The sequence below is a fragment of the Lepidochelys olivacea genome (assembly GCF_965140295.1).
Source record: "Lepidochelys olivacea isolate rLepOli2 genome assembly, chromosome: 16".
NCBI lineage: Eukaryota > Metazoa > Chordata > Testudines > Cheloniidae > Lepidochelys > Lepidochelys olivacea.
Genome location: NC_140426.1, coordinates 16,288,843 through 16,307,759, shown reverse-complemented (window position 1 = coordinate 16,307,759; position 18,917 = coordinate 16,288,843). Strand labels below are relative to the sequence as shown.

At 44.9% G+C, this 18,917-nt stretch overlaps 1 protein-coding gene across 10 annotated transcripts in view; it reads right to left on the bottom strand.

Annotated features, from left to right (window-relative positions):
* The window catches only part of USP20 (ubiquitin specific peptidase 20), a 37,479-nt gene that overhangs the window by 15,871 nt on the left and 2,691 nt on the right, over positions 1-18,917 (bottom strand). For 4 of the 10 annotated variants that reach the window (XM_084650120.1, XM_084650128.1, XM_084650129.1 and 1 more), the window contains exons 1-12: positions 16,020-16,100; positions 15,036-15,087; positions 11,125-11,228; positions 10,038-10,134; positions 9,239-9,292; positions 7,065-7,127; positions 6,699-6,830; positions 6,022-6,118; positions 5,708-5,777; positions 4,966-5,079; positions 3,496-3,574; positions 1,614-2,049 (exon numbers count right to left, since the gene is read on the bottom strand). In XM_084650120.1, the coding sequence (XP_084506246.1) occupies positions 1,614-2,049; positions 3,496-3,574; positions 4,966-5,079; positions 5,708-5,777; positions 6,022-6,118; positions 6,699-6,830; positions 7,065-7,127; positions 9,239-9,292; positions 10,038-10,118 (1,126 nt within the window). In that variant the 5' untranslated portion in view covers positions 10,119-10,134; positions 11,125-11,228; positions 15,036-15,087; positions 16,020-16,100. Of the gene's footprint in view, positions 1-1,613; positions 2,050-3,495; positions 3,575-4,965; positions 5,080-5,707; positions 5,778-6,021; positions 6,119-6,698; positions 6,831-7,064; positions 7,128-9,238; positions 9,293-10,037; positions 10,135-11,124; positions 11,229-13,766; positions 13,788-15,035; positions 15,088-16,019; positions 16,101-18,917 lie in introns of those variants that run through there. The other 6 variants (XM_084650122.1, XM_084650125.1, XM_084650124.1 and 3 more) reach the window with 6 other exon arrangements.

Here is an 18,917-nt window from a genome sequence, read left to right as displayed (position 1 = left end):
GTTAATCTGGGCCTTGGGGCCAATCAACCCACCTGGTCGCACCTGGAGGTTGGGCCATGCCCAATTAAAGATGAGTCCCAGCTGCCAGAGGAACTGGGTGGCTTTTATAAACAGTCTGCTGCAGAGAGAAGCTCTGTAGTCACTCTCTGGGACTAGAGAGCAGAGAGACTGGGAGGGTCGAGGAGGAAGCCTAGGGGGAGAGTTGGCCTTGGTGTCCTCTCCTGAGTAGAGAAGTCTAGCAGGAGGCCAGGAATTACACACAACAGCACTGGGGATGGAGAAGGCTCTGGAGCTACGATAGGGCGGGATTTGGATTTCCATGGAGAGAGCCCTGGGAGATGCTAGGATGAGGAGCAGAGAGGGATGGAAAGGTCAAGCCTGAAGAGGGCAGAAATGGATTTACATTTTGTACCTTTAGCGGGATTTTGTTGGGGAAATCCAGGGGGAGCCCTGCAAGTCCCAGCCCTGACAGACAGGTGACCCCAGAGAGACTGCAGGAGAGGCCAGCTGAACAGGCTACAGGAGGAAGAAATCCAGAGAGACAGCAGCAAGGAGTCTGATGGAGCAAACCTTGGCTGCTGGGTATAGAATCCAGTGTCATGGGAAGGCCTGGGTTCCCCTACCAGCCACTGGGGAAGGTGACATGAGGCCCTTCAGAAGGGGACAAGAACGATTGAGAGCTGGACCGTTAGCCCCAGAACTGGGTCCAAAGGCCTTTTGTAAGGACATTGGACTATTTGTTCGATTTTCTGTTACCCCAGAAGGCACATGACTAAATGTAACCTGGCCAGAAGGCTGAGTCATGAGAAGAGACAGACCACCAAGGGACAGGAGCGACAGCTGGCAGGGCGTGCAAGAGAAAGAGCTGCTACTCCACACACCTAGCCATGAGGTGGGACGCTGGCTGGGAGTCCACTCTTCCACACACCCCTTTTTACCTCCTTTCCTTTACCCCTCTCGGAACCAACTATTCCCAGGGTAAGTTTGTAGGATAATGAGAGCTTTACATGCTTATTCCACATTTTTCCTGAAGTAATTTTTAAAAGATGTGCAGGTCCAGGAGCTCCTTCAGACTGTGCTCTGTTCTTTGTTAGGTGTTACTGTGTCGTTTGGTTTCATAGAATATCAGGGTTGGAAGGGACCTCAGCAGGTCATCTAATCCAACCCCCTTCTCAACCCCCTGTATGTCTTGTGTTATTAATATTTGGTTTATCATTAGCACGTACAGCAGTTCACTTCTTTAAAGTGCTAGTCTGGCATTATAAAACCCACCTTTCCCTCAACAGAAGGTTTTTTGTTTTGTTTTTTAATGGTCACATTTGGCAGAGGCAGCTCAAACTAGTAGCCTATCCAGCATGTAAACTATGTTCATCACCACTGTATCTGGGCACACTGAAGTAGTTCTCTGCTGATTTACCTATGGATTGCTATGGTAGAAATGAAGCAAGCTGGAGGAAGCAGATCACTGTCTTAGAAGCAAAGACATTCTGAAATCAGGAATGGGAATGTCTACACAACTTATCTGTCTGACTTCCCCCTCCCCATTAGCATGCCCCAACACATGAATATGGCACTGGTTCTTGTATGGTGTGATAGGGACGCTATATTAGTACCTGGTGTCCTACATGGGCTGGCAGGGCAGGGAGGAGGTAGGGTTTCAGGAGAAGCTCTGCCATCAATTGGACTCAGGGTGGTATCAACATCTGCATCCTCATCAACTTGTTCCGAGTTGCTCCGTCGGTGGCTGTAGGAGAATTTCCTGTCTTTCAGCCTCTCTTTCTCAGAGATCCCTCTCCCGGCCTCATCCTGGATCAGCAACTCTGCCTCGGCTAGGGAGCTGCTCATGCCCCCTGTTCTGCCTTGCCCATCGATATCACCCCTGTCGCTGCTTGAATCACAAGAGAGGAACTCATCCTCTGAGGGGCTACGGTCACCTTCCCGCTTGTCATCCGTGTCACTGGAGTCAGAGTCTCTTGCCTCAGCAACAATTGGTTCCTTTAGCTCTTCATGAAGCTGGTCCATCAGGCATCGCAGAAACTCTTGGGTGTCCTGAAAACCAGGAGCAATCCCACATTATATACTGCCCATCTAGGGACAAAACACAGCTACTCCAGTTTCCACTGTAAAGCCCACAAAAGTTAGCCCCTCGGGGAATACAAGGAGTCCCACTCAGAGAACACATGGAGTTGGTGGTATTCAGCAGATGGACAGAGGGATCCTGCCCATTCCACTGACTACTCTAATGCCTGGGGATTACAGTCCCAATTTGCAGCTAACTGTTTCAATTTCTGCTTTTTCTCAGGAGCTTAGGAAGGTCTCAGGATGGTCAAACTGGGCTACTGCTATAGAACTTGGACAGTTATCTTGTTTACTGGGATGTCAGCACTGAAAGAACGTGGGAAACCAGGAGAAAGACAATCAAGACAGTGGGCTGCAAAGAACAGTACAGTCTATGCTACAAAAACAATCTTCATGCTCCATTGATGTCTTCACATGATAACCCCATCCCTTACAGCAAACATAGTATTAAAATCCTTTACTGCCAGGGATTAGAACTAGAAATCAAAGACAGATCAGCCAGTGTGAAGGCCCCCCTACGTGGCCCCTCAGATAGTGGAGATCGCTGATAAGGGACAGCTCTGGGTAGTGACATTTTGAAGACTTGTGACATTATGGAAGATTTGGTTTAAAATATAATAAATCATCATCAGCTCTTCAGTTTTAACTCTTTATAGCTGGAATTCCTATCCAATGGCTTTGCATCAAGGGCAAATATAGCAGCTCTGGTCTCTCTATTTCAGCAACTGATATTTTTATCATCGTCATCTCGGTTTTCACTTGCTACCAGTGCCATGGCTTAAATACGCTATTGTCGGATGTCCCTTCTCGCTGTACACTTTCTAACCAACTACACACTGAAGGTGAAATTTCATTCTAAAGAATAAGTGAATTTTTTTTCTTTAATTCTTTGTACAGTGAAGTACTCTTTCCCCCCCACCCCAGAAGACATGATCTTTTTAAAGGACTCATTTAAATTGGGTGCCGAGAAGGATGTGCATGTAATAAAAGTTGGTATTTGTAAGCTTTTAGTGCAGGTGTAACCAGACTCCCCTCTAATATAAGTAACAATAATACCACATAGGTCTTAGAGGGCATTTTTCATCAGATCTCAAAGTGCTTGGCAAAGGAGGTCAGTATCATTATCCCCATTTTACAGACAGGGAAACTGAGGTACAGAGATGTGCCGAGCCTTGCCCAAAGTCCCACCAGAAATAGAACCTAGATCTCCTGTGTCCCAGTCAAGTGCTCTAGCCATTCTCTAATACAGAGGCAAAACAATGGGACAATCCCAGCACCCAACCAGTTAATATGGGCCATTTACTCTTACATGAGGTACTTCATGAAGCGGGCTCCACTACAGAAGTAAGAATCACATGATGTGGAACAACCTAGGCATACGTCTAGAAAGGCTAGTGTTTTTGTTGGATGGCCCACCTGCTGTGCATAGCCCCGGAACATGGGGTTGACCAGTTTAATTCCATGAGACAAGCTGCTGGGAACCACATAGCTTGGGCTGTTTAAGAAAAAAGACCATTAATTCACATATCGAGTCGAGAGCTGAACTGTGTAGTATGCACAAAATAAAAAGCGGTAGTCAGTTTAAAGGAAAGGGGAAAAAGAAGAGTTATGTTGCTACAAAGCCTGAACGTATCTGTTAACTAGAAATCATAAGATTTGAGATGATGCAGGTATCTATCTACCAAGTATTTTAATCTCTTTTCCCTACTAGTGACAGACTGATCCCTACTGTACATTCACCAATGCTGTGTCACTTTTTAAAATGTCAAGTGATGGTGCTGTCCGTCATTTCCATTGCCAGAATGGTCTCGTCTACTTATTTATTTTGATTTCACAGACAAAGAGCAGTGCCCACCTCAAACAGTCAGAACTCACAGGAGTTACGTTATATTAAAATTACATTACACTGCTCAAAATTACTGCCATGCTCCACCGCTTATTCCAAATAGTTTTAATCCATTCCAAACCCACAACTTACTCATACTCTGTCTGCACTCTTGTTGCAGCTGTGTTGATCCCAGGATAAGAGAGAGACAAGGTGGGTGAGCAAATATCTTTTACTGGACCAATTTCTGTTGCTAGGACAGCTGACACTCTGGTTACCTTTCCCAGACCTGAAGAAGAGCTCTGTGAAGCTTGAAAGCTTGTCTCTTCCACCAACAAAACTGATCCAACAAAAGATACTCACCCACCTTGTCTGTCTTGTACTATGATAACAATTAACACAAAACATAGGACACAATTTAGATACCCGATCTGATTCTTGCAACTACTTACATTTGCAGTTAGGGAATCAGATCCTCGGCTGCTATAAACCAAATTATTTCAGTGGTGCTACACCAATTTACACCAGCTGAGGGTCTCGCCCAGGGTTCCTAGTTCTCATACTGAGTCAACAGCCAGCAACTGACAATCAAAAACACCTTCCAGGCTGATTGGTAAATATCAGTATCAGATGCGAGTTTCTTTTTCTGTGTAAATCAAAAGCAACACCACCAAATGCTGCACTTGCACAGCAGCAGCCAAATATCCCCGCCCTCTTTTCAGCAAATCAGTGAGAAGAAAAGCCCTTCTTAAGGTCTCTGTTTAAAGCACTTCACATTACCATGCACGCTTTGATTCACTGTTTTGATCTCAATGTAATGAATTTTCAGAGGTTTCTAGACCCTGTTCCTCAAAAGATGGCTGTCTGATCACTAACTGCAGGGTGGAAGAATGGGAGTACGACATCAGGCGCTCACAGCAACACACCCCACATCTTCTAGGGCTAGTCCTAAAGCTTGAATTCAGAGACTGCATCACACCTCTCATTATTTTTACTGTGTTCGTAACTGAAGTATGAACCGCTATACGCCTTCCCGTTTGGACTGGGGAGGGATTACTCACCGCTTCTTGTGCCAAACCTCAGAGACCAGTTTCTGGTAACTTTTGCACAATGCGGGCTTCTTGTCCGTACGTACCAGCCCGCCACACTCCAGAAAAAACTGTGTGAGAGGTGGGCTAAAGAAGGAAAGATAGGAGAGGTAAGTGAAGGGGAATTTCTTCTATGCGTACGTTTAAAGACACACAGAAAGAGAGGACATGTCCTAAGGTTGCTTTTTAAATTTAACATTTAGAAAAAGGGGAAAGAGATGGTGCTGCAAATGCTGCCCTCTGATTCTTCACAAATCACTCCCGTTGGTCTGAATGATTGGGATCCCTCCCCTGAGAGATGCTAGAGTTTATTGCCAAGACCAGATGGTGAGAACTATTTTGGGTTGAGGTTTTCAAGGCCACCTCATTAGGGAGAACATTAAAAAGAAGTTGGGAGGGAAAATGCATGCATATGCACCTATAAAATATTTTATATTTACTCTATTTTAAAGATCACAATGGAAACTAAAGGCCTGTACTTCCACCGCCAGCCCAATGGTACGTGTCCCGTTGGTTTGCTCAGTTTCCTGCTCTGCAGCTTTTTATGCATTAAACACCATGAGCCTGTTTTTTTCCCCTTCTCCCTCCCTACTCTGCACCTCAGCTGATTTCCACACACAGTGTTCATGAAGGAGGTCTCGGATTGGAACAGGCACTTCTTTATTTTTAGGGAGTATTCAAGGGAGCATCACCACAGAACGGTCCTGTCACCTACCAGTTTGAGAGGGCCTGAAGCGCTGCATTCATGTAGCAGGAGTTCCCAAGGTTTTTCATTCCAGTAAGGCCTGGAGAAAATGCAAGAGATGTTAGACAAGAAAGGAAGGTCACTTTCCAGCACCCCTTCCTTTTCAGAAGCACCACTTTTCTACATTCTGCACAAGATGAAAGGGAATCCAGCACGTCCCTCGCAAACGAGCTCAGCATCCCAGTCCTACTGAAATCACAAAGACTCTCCAGGAACCTCACAATGTAAGCCTTAGAGTCCAGAGGTGCAGTTATAACTGATCCCATAATTCAGTGTGGCATTACCTCTTGGTTTCAGATCATCCTCCTCTGATTCCGATTCCCCTTCATCAGCCACTGCAATTGGAACTGCCTTCAGGGGGTGAGCAGGCAATGGAGACTCCTAGATTAAAGGCAGAGAAATAAGCATCAGTGGCAGGTCTGATCTGCAGAGAAACACAATCTGTACCCATTTATTCACCCAGCCACTAAGAAGGTCCCCCAGTATCAAAGGCACTGGCAATATGCTGCTGCACTAACCTCTTTACCTTTCCTGATGGCATTACCTCAGTAAGGCTGTCCAAGGAGCATCCTTAGTGAAGTCAAGATGTACCACAAGAGGCCCAAGGGACAGTCAATAGTGACTGCAGAGGGTACATTTCTAGTTTGGCAGTTAATGCTGCTGCCGTTCACCCCAGACGTGGCCACCCTTCAGAAGCGGCCAAAGACAGACCGATTATATAGAGAGGGACACAGTTTTTAAAGCACATTAGGAATCCCCCTGGATGAAAGTTGATAAATAAACGCAAGATTATCTTGATGGGAGGCATCTTCCTTCAGGTTTGAGAGCTCTCATTGCAACAATGGCATGTCCAATAGTGGGGAGTCCTAAACTAGTCATCTAACAAAAAAAAAGAAAAACCCTGCTAAGCGTTCCATCCCATTCAACAGTATCCTCCTGACTTATGGGGTGAAAGACCCACCTGTTCACTGAACTTTGATGACAGGGATGGAGCATGTGCTGCCAGTCTCTGGTCCAAGAATACCTCCTTTTCACAGGCATAACACCACACCCGGAATGTTGTCAGGTTCACTGTCAGGTTGTGTTTTTTGGCCTAAAAACCAAAATAGTGAGAATACTGAGAACCGCAAACTGTAACTCAATCGCCAGAGAGTTTGGAACCTACGGACCATAGTCATTATATAAATGTTGTCTGGGCTCGAAAGGTGGCCGGGAATGGCTATAATCAGTAAGCGCCCATGCTTTGTGGATCAGAATTTAATTTATTTGGAAATCCAACTCTGTCTGTCCTGACAAGAGAGAGAGAGGGTTATAGAGAACAGCTCACCTGTGCGTGAAGGGTGCTATGATCCGCAAAGGATTCCCCACACCCAACATAAGGACAAGCAACCTAGAGAGAGAGGAGATAGTGGGAGAACAGTTTGGATGTGGCAAGATAAACCCACAAAAGAATGAAAAAAGGGGTTTGTGACCCCCATCCTAGCCAGCAGCTGCATGTGCGCTGACCCTCTGCACTCCATGAGCATGCGTCGTAACCTGAGTCACAGCATTACAAAAGACTTGGCACTTCTTGAAAAAAAAACAAAAAACTATGCCCACCCTTGCTCACATGACTCTATGAAACCTCCAATCCAAATCACAGACGTTAGTTTTTCTGATCACACTGTGTCCATAGATCTAAAGATGGATCATTTGAAAACCTGTTGTAAAAATACATTGCTTGTCTGATGAAATCCAGATACTAAGATGAGAGTTGGTCCATGTCCATTCTGTCACCTCTTCTCTTTCCACTGCTTGGTCTTTCCCCATCAGTCCCCTCATTCAAACGCCTTGTCTTCTTTCTTCTGTTACAAGTATGTTTTGGAAAGGATTAGAAATGTATCTAAAAAGAATAACTTGCCCCTGCAAAGTTACAGGTATAAGATCTATCAGTCTGATACTTCCGGACATGCTGCAGCTTCCTGAACAACAGTGTAAAATCTGACAAAATCTTTTTCAGCTTTGTTCCACTGCTCCTACTAAGAGCTCTTCGGGGCAGGGACTATCTTTTACTCTGATTACACAGTGCTCAGCACAACAGGGCCTAGGAACTACCATGATGCAAACTAACCATAAGTATCATAATGGAAGTGGATATTGCCAGGCAATACAGGGCAACCCTTGCCTGCTGCTCAGGGTGTTCATGGATGGAAAAGAAGATTATCTCTGCTCCTCCTAGTACTGCTGCCCCTACAGCCCCTATGCATAGAACTTCCCAAGAAAAAGCAACAGAATGAAACTGACAAGCATCATAAGCTCTTCAAGATCTGTGACTTCCCCTGTGTTTTAAAAATGCCATGTGCATTTGTTACCCAGGAATAATTTTTGATAGTACAACTGATCGACAATCGGTATGACAGGTACACACAGATGTGATGTACCGCTGCACAGTGAGAATCTTACAACTTTCTCTGGAGCAGTACTTCTCAACCTTGTCAGGTAAGCAAGCCCTTACTTCAACTCAAACGTTTTCATGACTTCCTTACTTTTTTTTTTTTTTTACTCTTGCTTTTATAGTAAATGTATCCATGATAACAATGAAAAGCCTATGTAATTTGTGTGTGTGTGTTTTGAGAGGTTTGGCAGAGAATACTTGACCTTGAACAGTAAGAGTGTGGGGAGAGTGGGGAAAGCAAGATTTTCCTTGCTTTAGATGGCAATAACATATCCAATGCCTTGCATCCCACCTGCCCCGATTGCCTTTTGATATTTGCCCCCAGGGGAAGTGACCCACTGAGAAACACTACTCTACAGCTCCTAGCATTGATCATTTTAAGTGACAGGGACCAAGATCAGAGCTGGTGTAAATGGGTGAAGCTCCACCAGTCAATGATGATGTCACTGCATAGAATGTTTTAGTTTTGTTTGTTTTAAAGTCAGTTGCAGCGCATCTGCTTACATAAGGGCTGAATTTGGCCTACGTTCCAGATCAGATGACATCCGGAGTCTATTCCAGCTCTGATCATATTTAAGCCAGCTCTTTTTCATTCCCTTCTGCCTTGTTCCCCTCCTTTCAACAACATCACTAAAGTTCTCTGGCTCCATAGACTTTAAATCTCCCTAAAAGCTGCAAGCAGAAGGATCCATTCAATCACCAGGTGCTTAAAAACAGATGGTAGCTAGTAGCATTCTTCAGTGTTGATTCCCATTGGGGCTCCAGGAGGAAGTCATTTGTGAGGTGTGAACAAAATAGGCCTAGATGTGAGGCAAACAGTATTAGAGTTTGATCATTGGCTTCTATTTTTCTGGGATATAATTGAAAGCTGATGGACACTTTTACTGGCTTCCTTTCTTCTAATGCTTCTTTCTTTGTTTACCAGATACTATGATCTCAGACCTAATTTCATATCCAAAGGCGATAAGTCAGCCTGAAAGTAAGTACTGCATTGTACTAAGAAACAGTATAAATAAAAAATGAGAAGCCCCTTTATACAGTACACACAGATAGCAGGCTCTTTTTACCTGCAGGCAAGCCCAGAGGTTTGGTCCCCCAGCTCTGCACGACTGGCAAGTTCCCTGCAGTCATACATAAAGAAAAAGTCATTACAGTTTAGTAGCCTAGCCCTTGACTCAGAGGGGAGCACCCTATGCTTATTGCATGAGTTGACTTTTTGGGGCAGAGATTAAAACCTTGTTTGGCTGCACAATTCATTTTTCCCAGTACTATGAATTCCACCTAAATTAAATTTACACTTTCAAGAACCTGCGATGAGAGACATCTTTGAGCAGGGTAAACAGTCATTCAGAAATGCACCAGTGAAGAGGGCTTTGAGCACTGCCCAGATGGCAGAAATGTTAGTTTTTAATCTAATTCCATCAGCCACTTCTACTCACTCCAAAATTCCAGCCACTAAGATGTTTCCTTTCACATCACCCCCTTTCTGAAGTAAGCCCATGAGCCTTGAAAATGTGTTAGTTGCCAAATGAAACCATTTAAAGAGAAAGAGATTTTGAAGACTTCATTTGTTAATGAGCGAGGTAGACAGATCAACAGCACTCAAGAGTAAATGCTAGAATTATGGGCTTTCCCTTGGGCTATCTCATAAGGACAGCCTCTTCACATCATTTAATTGTATTTCTGAAGTACAAATGGCTGACAATGCCTCATTTTATGAGGCATGCTCAAAAAGATATCAGTTTCAGTTCATCCCACTTGTGTTCAGTTTCTACATCCCACTTGTGGATATGTACAATCTTTGTATCTTAGGGCAGCCCCCCCCCCCACACGAGGTAACCATACTGCAAGCAGCGCTTCCTTTACCTTGGATTTGAGCAGCAGGTCATCTTTGGTGACCTCACCTATGGAATCCAGGTGAGGACAAACGTCTCTTGTATCTCCCATTCTCACTAAAGCTCACCTACAGAGGTACAGAAATTGCAGGATGACTCCTCAATTTGGTTAAATGTCAGACTTGATGGTAAAGACAGCAGGAAAGTAAACTGATATGCTGCAGTTTTAAGATGTTAGGGAGTAAGAAAATCCATCTTTACAACTCAAAAGCATAAGGTAATAATCTCAAAAATTTAAATTGGACATTATACATCTCCCCTGTAATTAGGTACAACAGTTTCCAGACTGTACATTTGTCCCAGTGCAGGGATGAGGGGACTACATGAGTAAATCTCAGAGATTAAATTAAACCTCCACGCACCAGATACAACACCCAAAGGCACCAATCTTGATGTCAGGTAACACTACAGTTCAATGCTGCTGTTCTGCTAATACAGAAGAGCTCATTGTTGAGTAATGGCATTATGATATCAGAGGTAAGTGGACGATGCAATGGAAAGGAGCAGGGAGCAGACACAGTTAATAATTATTATTATTTGTACAATGTGCTACCTGTGTTCCAAAAATGTAGTAAAATACTAAATCTACATGCACACTTTAAAGGCCACAACTGCCAATTCAGTTATCTATACTGTCTAACCCAGAGGTTTTCAACCTTTTTTCTTTCTGAGCCCCCTCTCCCCCCACAACAGGTTATAAAAACTCCACGGCCCACCTGTGCCACAATAACTGGTTTTCTGCATATAAAAGCCAGGGCCGGCATTAGGGGGTAGCAAAGCAGGGCAATTGTCTGGCGCCCCACGCCACACAGGCCCTCACAAAGCTACATTTCTCAGGCTTCAACTTCAGCCCCAGGTGGCGGGGCTCAGGGACCTGCGCTTCAGCCCCATGCGGTGGGCTTTGGCTTTCTGCCCTGGGCCCCAGCAAGTCTAATGCTGGCTCTGCTTGGAGGCTTCCCTGAAACCTGCTGGAGGCCCCCTAGGGGGCCCCACACCCCGGTTAAGAACTACAGGTCTAACCAAAGATTTGGACTTGCTGAAATTGATTTGGTTCATACCTCAAAGGAAGATGATAATGTGATGAACCACTGTGTACTCTCTTCTGAAGGCTCAAAGTCCCAGCTTATCTGGATCACACAGCATCATTGGATGCTACAGAATACTAATCCAGTTAAAAAAAAACAACATTATTTTATACATGTATTTACATATATCATTTCACTCAACCTCTTCCTAGTCCGCACAAGGTAACTAGAAAAACATGTAAGCTACATATCATGAATACATTCTAATTAATTAAGCCAAGTTTCCCATCCTGGCTCAGCAGGCCACAAGTAAAAACCAGTTTCATTATCTTATCTTACTTCCTGTTGTCAAACACAACCAAAGCTCCACAGGAGAGGATAAAATCTCATCAGTCTGTTCACAGGAGGCCGAGACTAAAATCAAAAGGATGCTGCAGCTCAGTTTTGAGTTGCTTCAACAGAGTTGTGTATAGAAGCTGGCACAGGACCTATGCTATAGGCCTAGCTGAAGCTAGTACCTAATCACTAAAAATGTACTCACTGTTTTAAATGAAGGAGGGTGGGGGGACTAGAGGAGGAAGGTTTGTAATATCAGTAACCCGCCTTCAAAAGCAAGGAAGCCACCAGCATTTCTGAGGGGTTTACAGTTAAATACTTATCTGCTCGACAACATTAACATATGTAAATCACTGTGCAGAGTATGACAAGTGGGGTTCCACTCAGGATAATATATCCAAACGCACACAGTATAAAGGAACATTTCCAGGGTTTCTCGTCAATAATAATTTATAAGCAAAATAAACCCCTCTGGAGTAGTCCATATTTGAGATCACGGAGCCTACCTATGGAACACTCCAGACATGCCCTCAGACGTAGTTGCATCAAAGTGAGGCAACTTCTGAGCAATATATTTTAAGGAAATTGCATCTATGGCCTTAAATAAAAACTCTGCAAGCAATACAGACAGTTCAGAACCTGCTCCATAATATTACTACTTGCTAGAGGCCAACCAGCTGTAAAAGCTCTATACCAGTAAAGAAAGGTCAGCTTCAAGCTCACCAAAAGTTTTAAATGACGCATACAGCAGCATATTCATTGCTTCCTGCAGTTTAACATTCTTTGACACCTTAGACATCATTTTCAAAGATGCTCTAAAACAGTGGCTCTCAAAATTTTTTTTACTGGTGACCTCTTTCACATAGCAAGCCTCTGAGTGCGACCCCCTTATAAATTAAAAACACTTTTTTATATATTTACCATCATTATAAATGCTGGATGCAGAACGGGGTTTGAGGTGGAGGTTGACAGATTACAACCCCCCCATGTAATAACCTTGTGACCCCCTGATGGGTCCCAACCCCCAGTTTTAGAGCAGGGGTTCTAAAACATTTGTTTTGGGGGGGTGGGGGGACCCAAGAGGCTGAAGAGCTAAGTCACTCCAGCTAAAGTAAAGGTTTTTTCCCAAAGCTGAAAATCCTTCCTAATTCCATGCCCTGTCCTGGCAGAAGTAAGACCTAATGTGGCATTATGTAAAATGGCTTTACCAGCTAGGAACTGAACATGTTGCAGGCCTGGAGGAAAGAAATTCATTGCAAATAATAGAGAATGACACATTGGTTGTAGCCAGAGGCTCTAGGAACTTCAAGGTTTGGCTTAATAACCAGTGAGCAGATGGCTAAATAGCAACTGCCCAATCCCACAGGGCTGCAGTTTAGAGCCTGGAGCAGGAAAGACAAACTATCATCTCACTATCATCTTTAACATATGTACATTAAATTAAATGGTAACTATTTTTAAAACAAACTGAATGAACAAATACCTGTCCTGATCACAGAAGCACTTACACATATGCTTAAAATTACATAGTCGAGTGGTCCCACTGAATTCCATTGATTCTACTGTATTTCCAAAGGACTACTCACATATTTAAAGTTAAACGTGTGTTAAGTGTTTGCAATATTGGGGAGTTGATTTTCCCACTTGTTCTTAGCACTTCATTTTTTGAATACAACTGGGAAATGGGTCAGTCCCATCTACTTAGTGCGGGTTGAATGTATTAGACCACAGCTAGGCTGTAAGTGAGTTTAACAACCATTGTTAAACTTGATTTATTGTAGTATAGGGTACATCAACTCTAGGTCTTCATTAGAAAGGTTAGTCGGCTTAACTACAAAATCCACACCCCTGAGCGATGCAGTTACGCTGAACTAACCCCCAGTGTAGATAGCACTAAATCAACAGAAGAATTCTTCTGTAGACCTAGCTACCACCTCTTAAGGAGGTGGATTACCTGCGCCGATGGGAAAACCCCTCCTGCCAGTTTAGGAAGTGAAGCTCTACAGTGGTGCGGCTGTAACATTTCACGTGTAGACAGGCCCTTAGAAATGCTACAGTGCGTTTCCGTAGCATAGACACTACAGCGATGGAAGAGATTCTTCCATCGCCGTAGTAAATCCACCTCTCCAAGAGGCGGTAACCTAGTCAACAGAAGAATTCTTCCGTTGATCTAGCAGTGTCCACACTAGGGCTTAGGTCGACTTAATTACATCGTACATACAGGTTCTCTCTCTGCTGTTGCTTGAGAAAATAGGAATTCAATAATAAAAACATTTCTTAAAGCCGCCCTTTTATTTATCAAAGTTCATACATTTTGTTTTAAAGTGAAAGGAAATAACCTTAGAGCAAGTCCTCCCCAGTCTGTCTCCTTCCCAACAAGCACTGCAGAACAACAGCATGAACATGTCAGAACAATTCCACAGTAACTCTGACCTACAAAAAGATGACAATTGCTGCCAAAACGGGTGGCTTTCCTACTCAACAACATATTTCTCTCCTTTTGCTAAAACAAATTACATGCACCTACACCAAAGCTAGACAGTTGCAAATATTTTTGCAGAAGTTAAACATTTAGTACACAACATACTATGTAAACATGAGTATTAATAGTAATAAATACTTAGTGCTTTCCATCTGCAAAATAATTTACAAACGTTTGCTAGTTAATCCTCCCCCTTCCCTCCATAAGATAAATACATACAATATTATCTGCATTTTATACAGGGGGAAATTGGGCCAGAAAATTAAGTGACTTGCCCAGCGTAACACAGAGAGACAATGTCAGAGATGGAATCAGAACTCAGAAATTCCTGGTCCCAGTCCCATGTTCAGAACACATCTCACATTAGAAACCCTGACGGTACTACTTGCCTTATTGAAGGACAATCAAAGGAAGCAAAATTTTTCATGTTCATTTATTATTTGAGGTAATTAAAAATGATGTGCCCACACATTTAGTTTTAGGATTGCAAAATTATCGTCTTTAAGCATTTGCCATTTAGACCCTCCAAAAATCCAACTCTTCAAATACAACAGGCCCAGAAAACCATTTCCCTCTTCCAGCAGCACTGTAGTTGTTAATAGTAAGCTACCATTTGCAATCATAATAAAAGTTAAATGTGATCCTGTCCACTACTAGAGAAAAGACTGAATCAACAGATGGTAAGATACAAGAAAACAGCCCAACTAATTCTAATATACTAGCCCAATACCAGCAAGGTCCCTTTTTCAACAATTATTCTGCAATAATTAACAAAGGACAAATACTTAGAATCAGGTGTTCACTGTTGCTTAGGGGAAGACATAAATTCCTTAAATTCTGCTAAATAAGCCAAACTGCTGCCTTGGCAACACTTACCAATATTTTAAGGACCAGGGGATAATAGAGTATCAGCACTGCAGCTCAAACGAAGCAGTGGGTTGCCCTTCTTAGGAGGAACAGAAGGCATTACGCATCATTTTTCCAACAGCTAATGCTGCATCATCCCCTTTCTGCACAGGCTGAGTCTCTGAGCTTTCTACTTCTGTGTCGCCCCTCCCACCTACTGATCAGGAATATATAATAAACAAGGTTCTTAAAATACTCTTTTAAGATAAATGCCAGTTACCTTGCCAAGGGACTCAGCTCACAGCAAAGATCACAGTGATGAGTGTCAAGACCTTAAAGACAAGCAATGCAATCAATATTTGGGGGTACCTGCATTTTGCGGGAACCCTACATATACTAGAAATTATCAAGCCATCTCAGTTCCCTCATCTGCAAACTTGGGAACTTTCAGTAACTAAGGAAACCCCAGGGCCTGCACTATTCACATGCTAAGTCAGTAACCACACAGGGATCCATACTTTTATTTTGGGGAGGGAGAGCTGTTTTGTCAGCACCCTCTTCCAGAGCACCCCCTGGACTCTTCCCTATTTGCTAACACTGTGCAGCACCCCATCCCAATGTGAAGATCAAATGTACAGAAACAATCCCACGGATCCTCATTAAAATCCTGCCTTAACCTCCACATCTAGCTGATAAAACCCTGCTGATCCCACTCCCTCCCTGGCCCCAAGTGATGACAAGCACCAAAATCCCCACACCCCAAATACTAAAACTCTGCTACATCCCCCCAGTGGGAAGCACCCTTGATACACCAGGGATCCACCACTGCGCTGTGCACCCCAAGGCTCCACACACTTCACGCAGGGCCCCCACAAAGCTAGAGCCAGCCCGTTGGGGTCCCATAGGCAATGGAAGGCCAATCCTGGCCCCACTGACACAAGGAATCTCCCCTCTTCCCAGGGTGGGACGTGTCAAGTCTTTGGCACCCCAAGTTAGTGGTAGGGTGCATGGGGGAGCATGACACAGCCGCCTTCCCCAGGCACCCCGCGGCCCGTCTGGAGCCGCTGCTCCGGGGAGCCGGACAGGGACCCCCTTCCTGCCCCGCCCCCATGGCCTCTGGAACGCGGGGCGAGGCGCCCCGCTCTCGGCGTGCCTGACTAGGAAAGGCCGGTGCTTCGGCCCCCGAGGTAGGCCTAACCCGCCTACTCCTCCCGGGAAGGGGGCTCGGGACCCCAGCGCCGGGCGGGGCGGCGAGGCCGGTTACCTGCTGTCGGAGGAGGAGAAGCCAGCGGCCGGACGCTGCAGCAGGCAACTCCGGCAGGATGGGAGGGGAGGGGCCGGGCCGGGCCGGGCCGGGGGAGGAGGGGATGGGGGCCGGGCTGAGCCCGGAGGGAGAGGGGGCGGCAGCAGGCCCGGCCAGACGGGCTGGGCTAGAGGGGACCCCTCTGTCCTCCGTCACCTTCCCCCCGGGATCTCCAGGGAGCCGCTTTGCTAGGAGTGGGAGGGGGCTCCCCAAATGCAGGAGTCCCCCTGCGGACAGAACCCCGGGATGATCCTTGGCCCAACAGCACTGGGCCGCTGGCCGTGGGTACTCGGCTACCTCAAAAGAGGGGCGACCCTAGGAAAGCCTGGACAGGTGCCAACCCTGCTCTGGATGCTGGGCTGATGAACATCTGGGAAGCTCCTGACTCACCAGGATCCCCCTGACCCTGGGCGGCTTTGAGCCACACAGGGCAGGGGATTCTCCATTTGGTGTGAAAGGGGGAGGAGGATTATTAGAGTGGGGTGGTCTGGAGAGGAAACTGGGCTGGAGTGGTCCAGAAAGGTGGCAGAGACTATCCCAGGCTAGTCCCGGTTAGGGAGGGGTTCCGATAAAGAGGGGTCATAGGGATATGCTGACATGTGCTCACCATGGGGAATTAGAACCCAGGACATTGTCACCGAAACACCACAGCTCACCTCTCCTGCATAGGGTTAAGGAGCCGGCCAGGAGAGGGGACAGAAACACTGAACAGGTCCAGGTGAGGAGAGTGGTACACACATAGCAAAGAGCTAGTAAATACAGATGCCACATATTGCATGCTTACATACCATGTACAGAATGCAGTCGTAAAGAACATACACAGAACAAGAACCCTGAATGTCTGTTTTGCATGAAATCACCCCCACCCCCACCAAAAAAAAGTTTCTTGAGCTATTCAAGCCAATTCATTATACCAGGCTGATCAGACAAAAGACAGAGACATTGAAGCAGCGAAGGGGTTACTAGCAGCTAGTATAAGTGAGAGGAAATACCATGAAAAGAATAAGGAATGGTCATTATCCATAGGGACAGGTCAGTATCCATAGGGACTAGTGAAAGCACATTGTTTTACAAGAACAGGTTATCATCAAACCATCTAACTCTACCCTAGAAGATAAAGTGCAGAATACTTGGGAACCCATGAAGTTATGGCACATTCAGCAACCAGATGACAGCTCACAGTATAGATTTTTTTTTTCCCCTGGAAAGGTTTATTCCAAAGCAAATATTCCAGTTTCTTCCCCTGTCTGGGTGTATCTACACAGACCGCAGAAGCAACACTCCCAGGCCAGGTTGACAGACTTGGGCTCATGCTACTGCACTAAAAATAGCTGTGTAGACTATGCATCCCATGAAGTGAGCTGTAGCTCACAAAAGCTTCTGCTCAAATAAATGGGTTAGTCTCTAAAGTGCCACAAGTCCTCCTGTTCTTTTTGCGGATACAGACTAACACGGCTGCTACTCTGAAACCTGTGTAGGTGGCTCAGGCTGGAGCTGTGGGTCTAAATACCACCCGCATCCTTAGGATTCAGAGCCCAAGCTCCAGCCTGAGCCACAACTTCAAAGCACTGTCTACACAGCTATTTTTAGAATCCTAGCTCCTCAACCCAAGTCTGTTGACCTGGGCTGGGAGGCTCACTGCCGTGGGCTGTGTAGACATAGCCCCGTGTCCTTTACACCTGTGATACAGCATCTAAAACAAAGTGGCCCAAATTAGGGCTCTAGATGCTACTGTAATCCAAATAACAATAAGAATAGATTACTTGCTCTTCGTTTCTTGCAAAGGAAGAAGAATGCATGCTGCATATCAATGCCCTGGTACAGAATGCAAGTACAGCATTTCTGCAGTTTGGCTCCAACTTCTCACAAGGCTGCAGAGTTTTTCCAGGACTTGGCAGCCCTTCAGGCAATGACTCTTTGTCCTTGCATAGTCCTTAGTTTACTCTTCCTCCTTCAGGGCTGTTCTCCTGTGGTAAAAACTGCATTCTATCACAGGTATAAAAGGACACAGATAGAGAAAGAACCCTGTATATTTTTTATGCATTAAACCATCCGGGAGAAGGAAATCGGTTTCTTGAGCTGTCACTTTGCAATGGCTGAATACTATTAACGTTATCAAAATTAACCAGGCCGGCTCTTACACAACATTTTAATTCACAGAATGAGCCATACACACTCATGGGGTCCTCGTTACCAACTGGATACATCTAATATTGCAAGTTTATTGCGTAGGTCCAGAGGAAGTTACCTCAATACCAGATCTTGTAACAAAATGTTTGCAAGGGTCCACTCGTATGTATTTCATTACAGGATCAGGGTACAATTGCATCAAAGTAGTTTCTATACATCTATACCGGAAACAGAAATGTTTCAGCCAACCAGCAGCCAGACAAGACAACTAGTTAACTGAGTCTCCCATCCAGTGGCTGAATGTGCAGCTTGCAACATCATTGCCCCTGAAAAATCAAAATGCCAAGGCAGTAGTTCTACTACACAAGCCAAAAGGGAAGAAGGAGCTGTCCTAAACTAGATAGTTACCATCTTTCAAGGGGTATTAAATGAGGAATATTTTTAAAATACACGATCCTGCTTTCTTACGGCCAATTCACCAAGAAGCCAGCAACATGATGTACACATTTTTTCTTTCTTTAGCTGAAGTTTGAGACTGTAGCCCAAAGTACCTTCTAGGATGGGCACCAACGACATCCAACTTCATAGCCTCCCAGCACTTAGGGTGAAATGCTGATCCCACTGAAATCAGTGACAAAGCTTCTTTGGCTTCAGTGAGATCAGAATTTGGCCCTTACTGAATTTAGAGCACTCAGGCACAAGGGAAAATATGTTTAAAATAATGGAGTG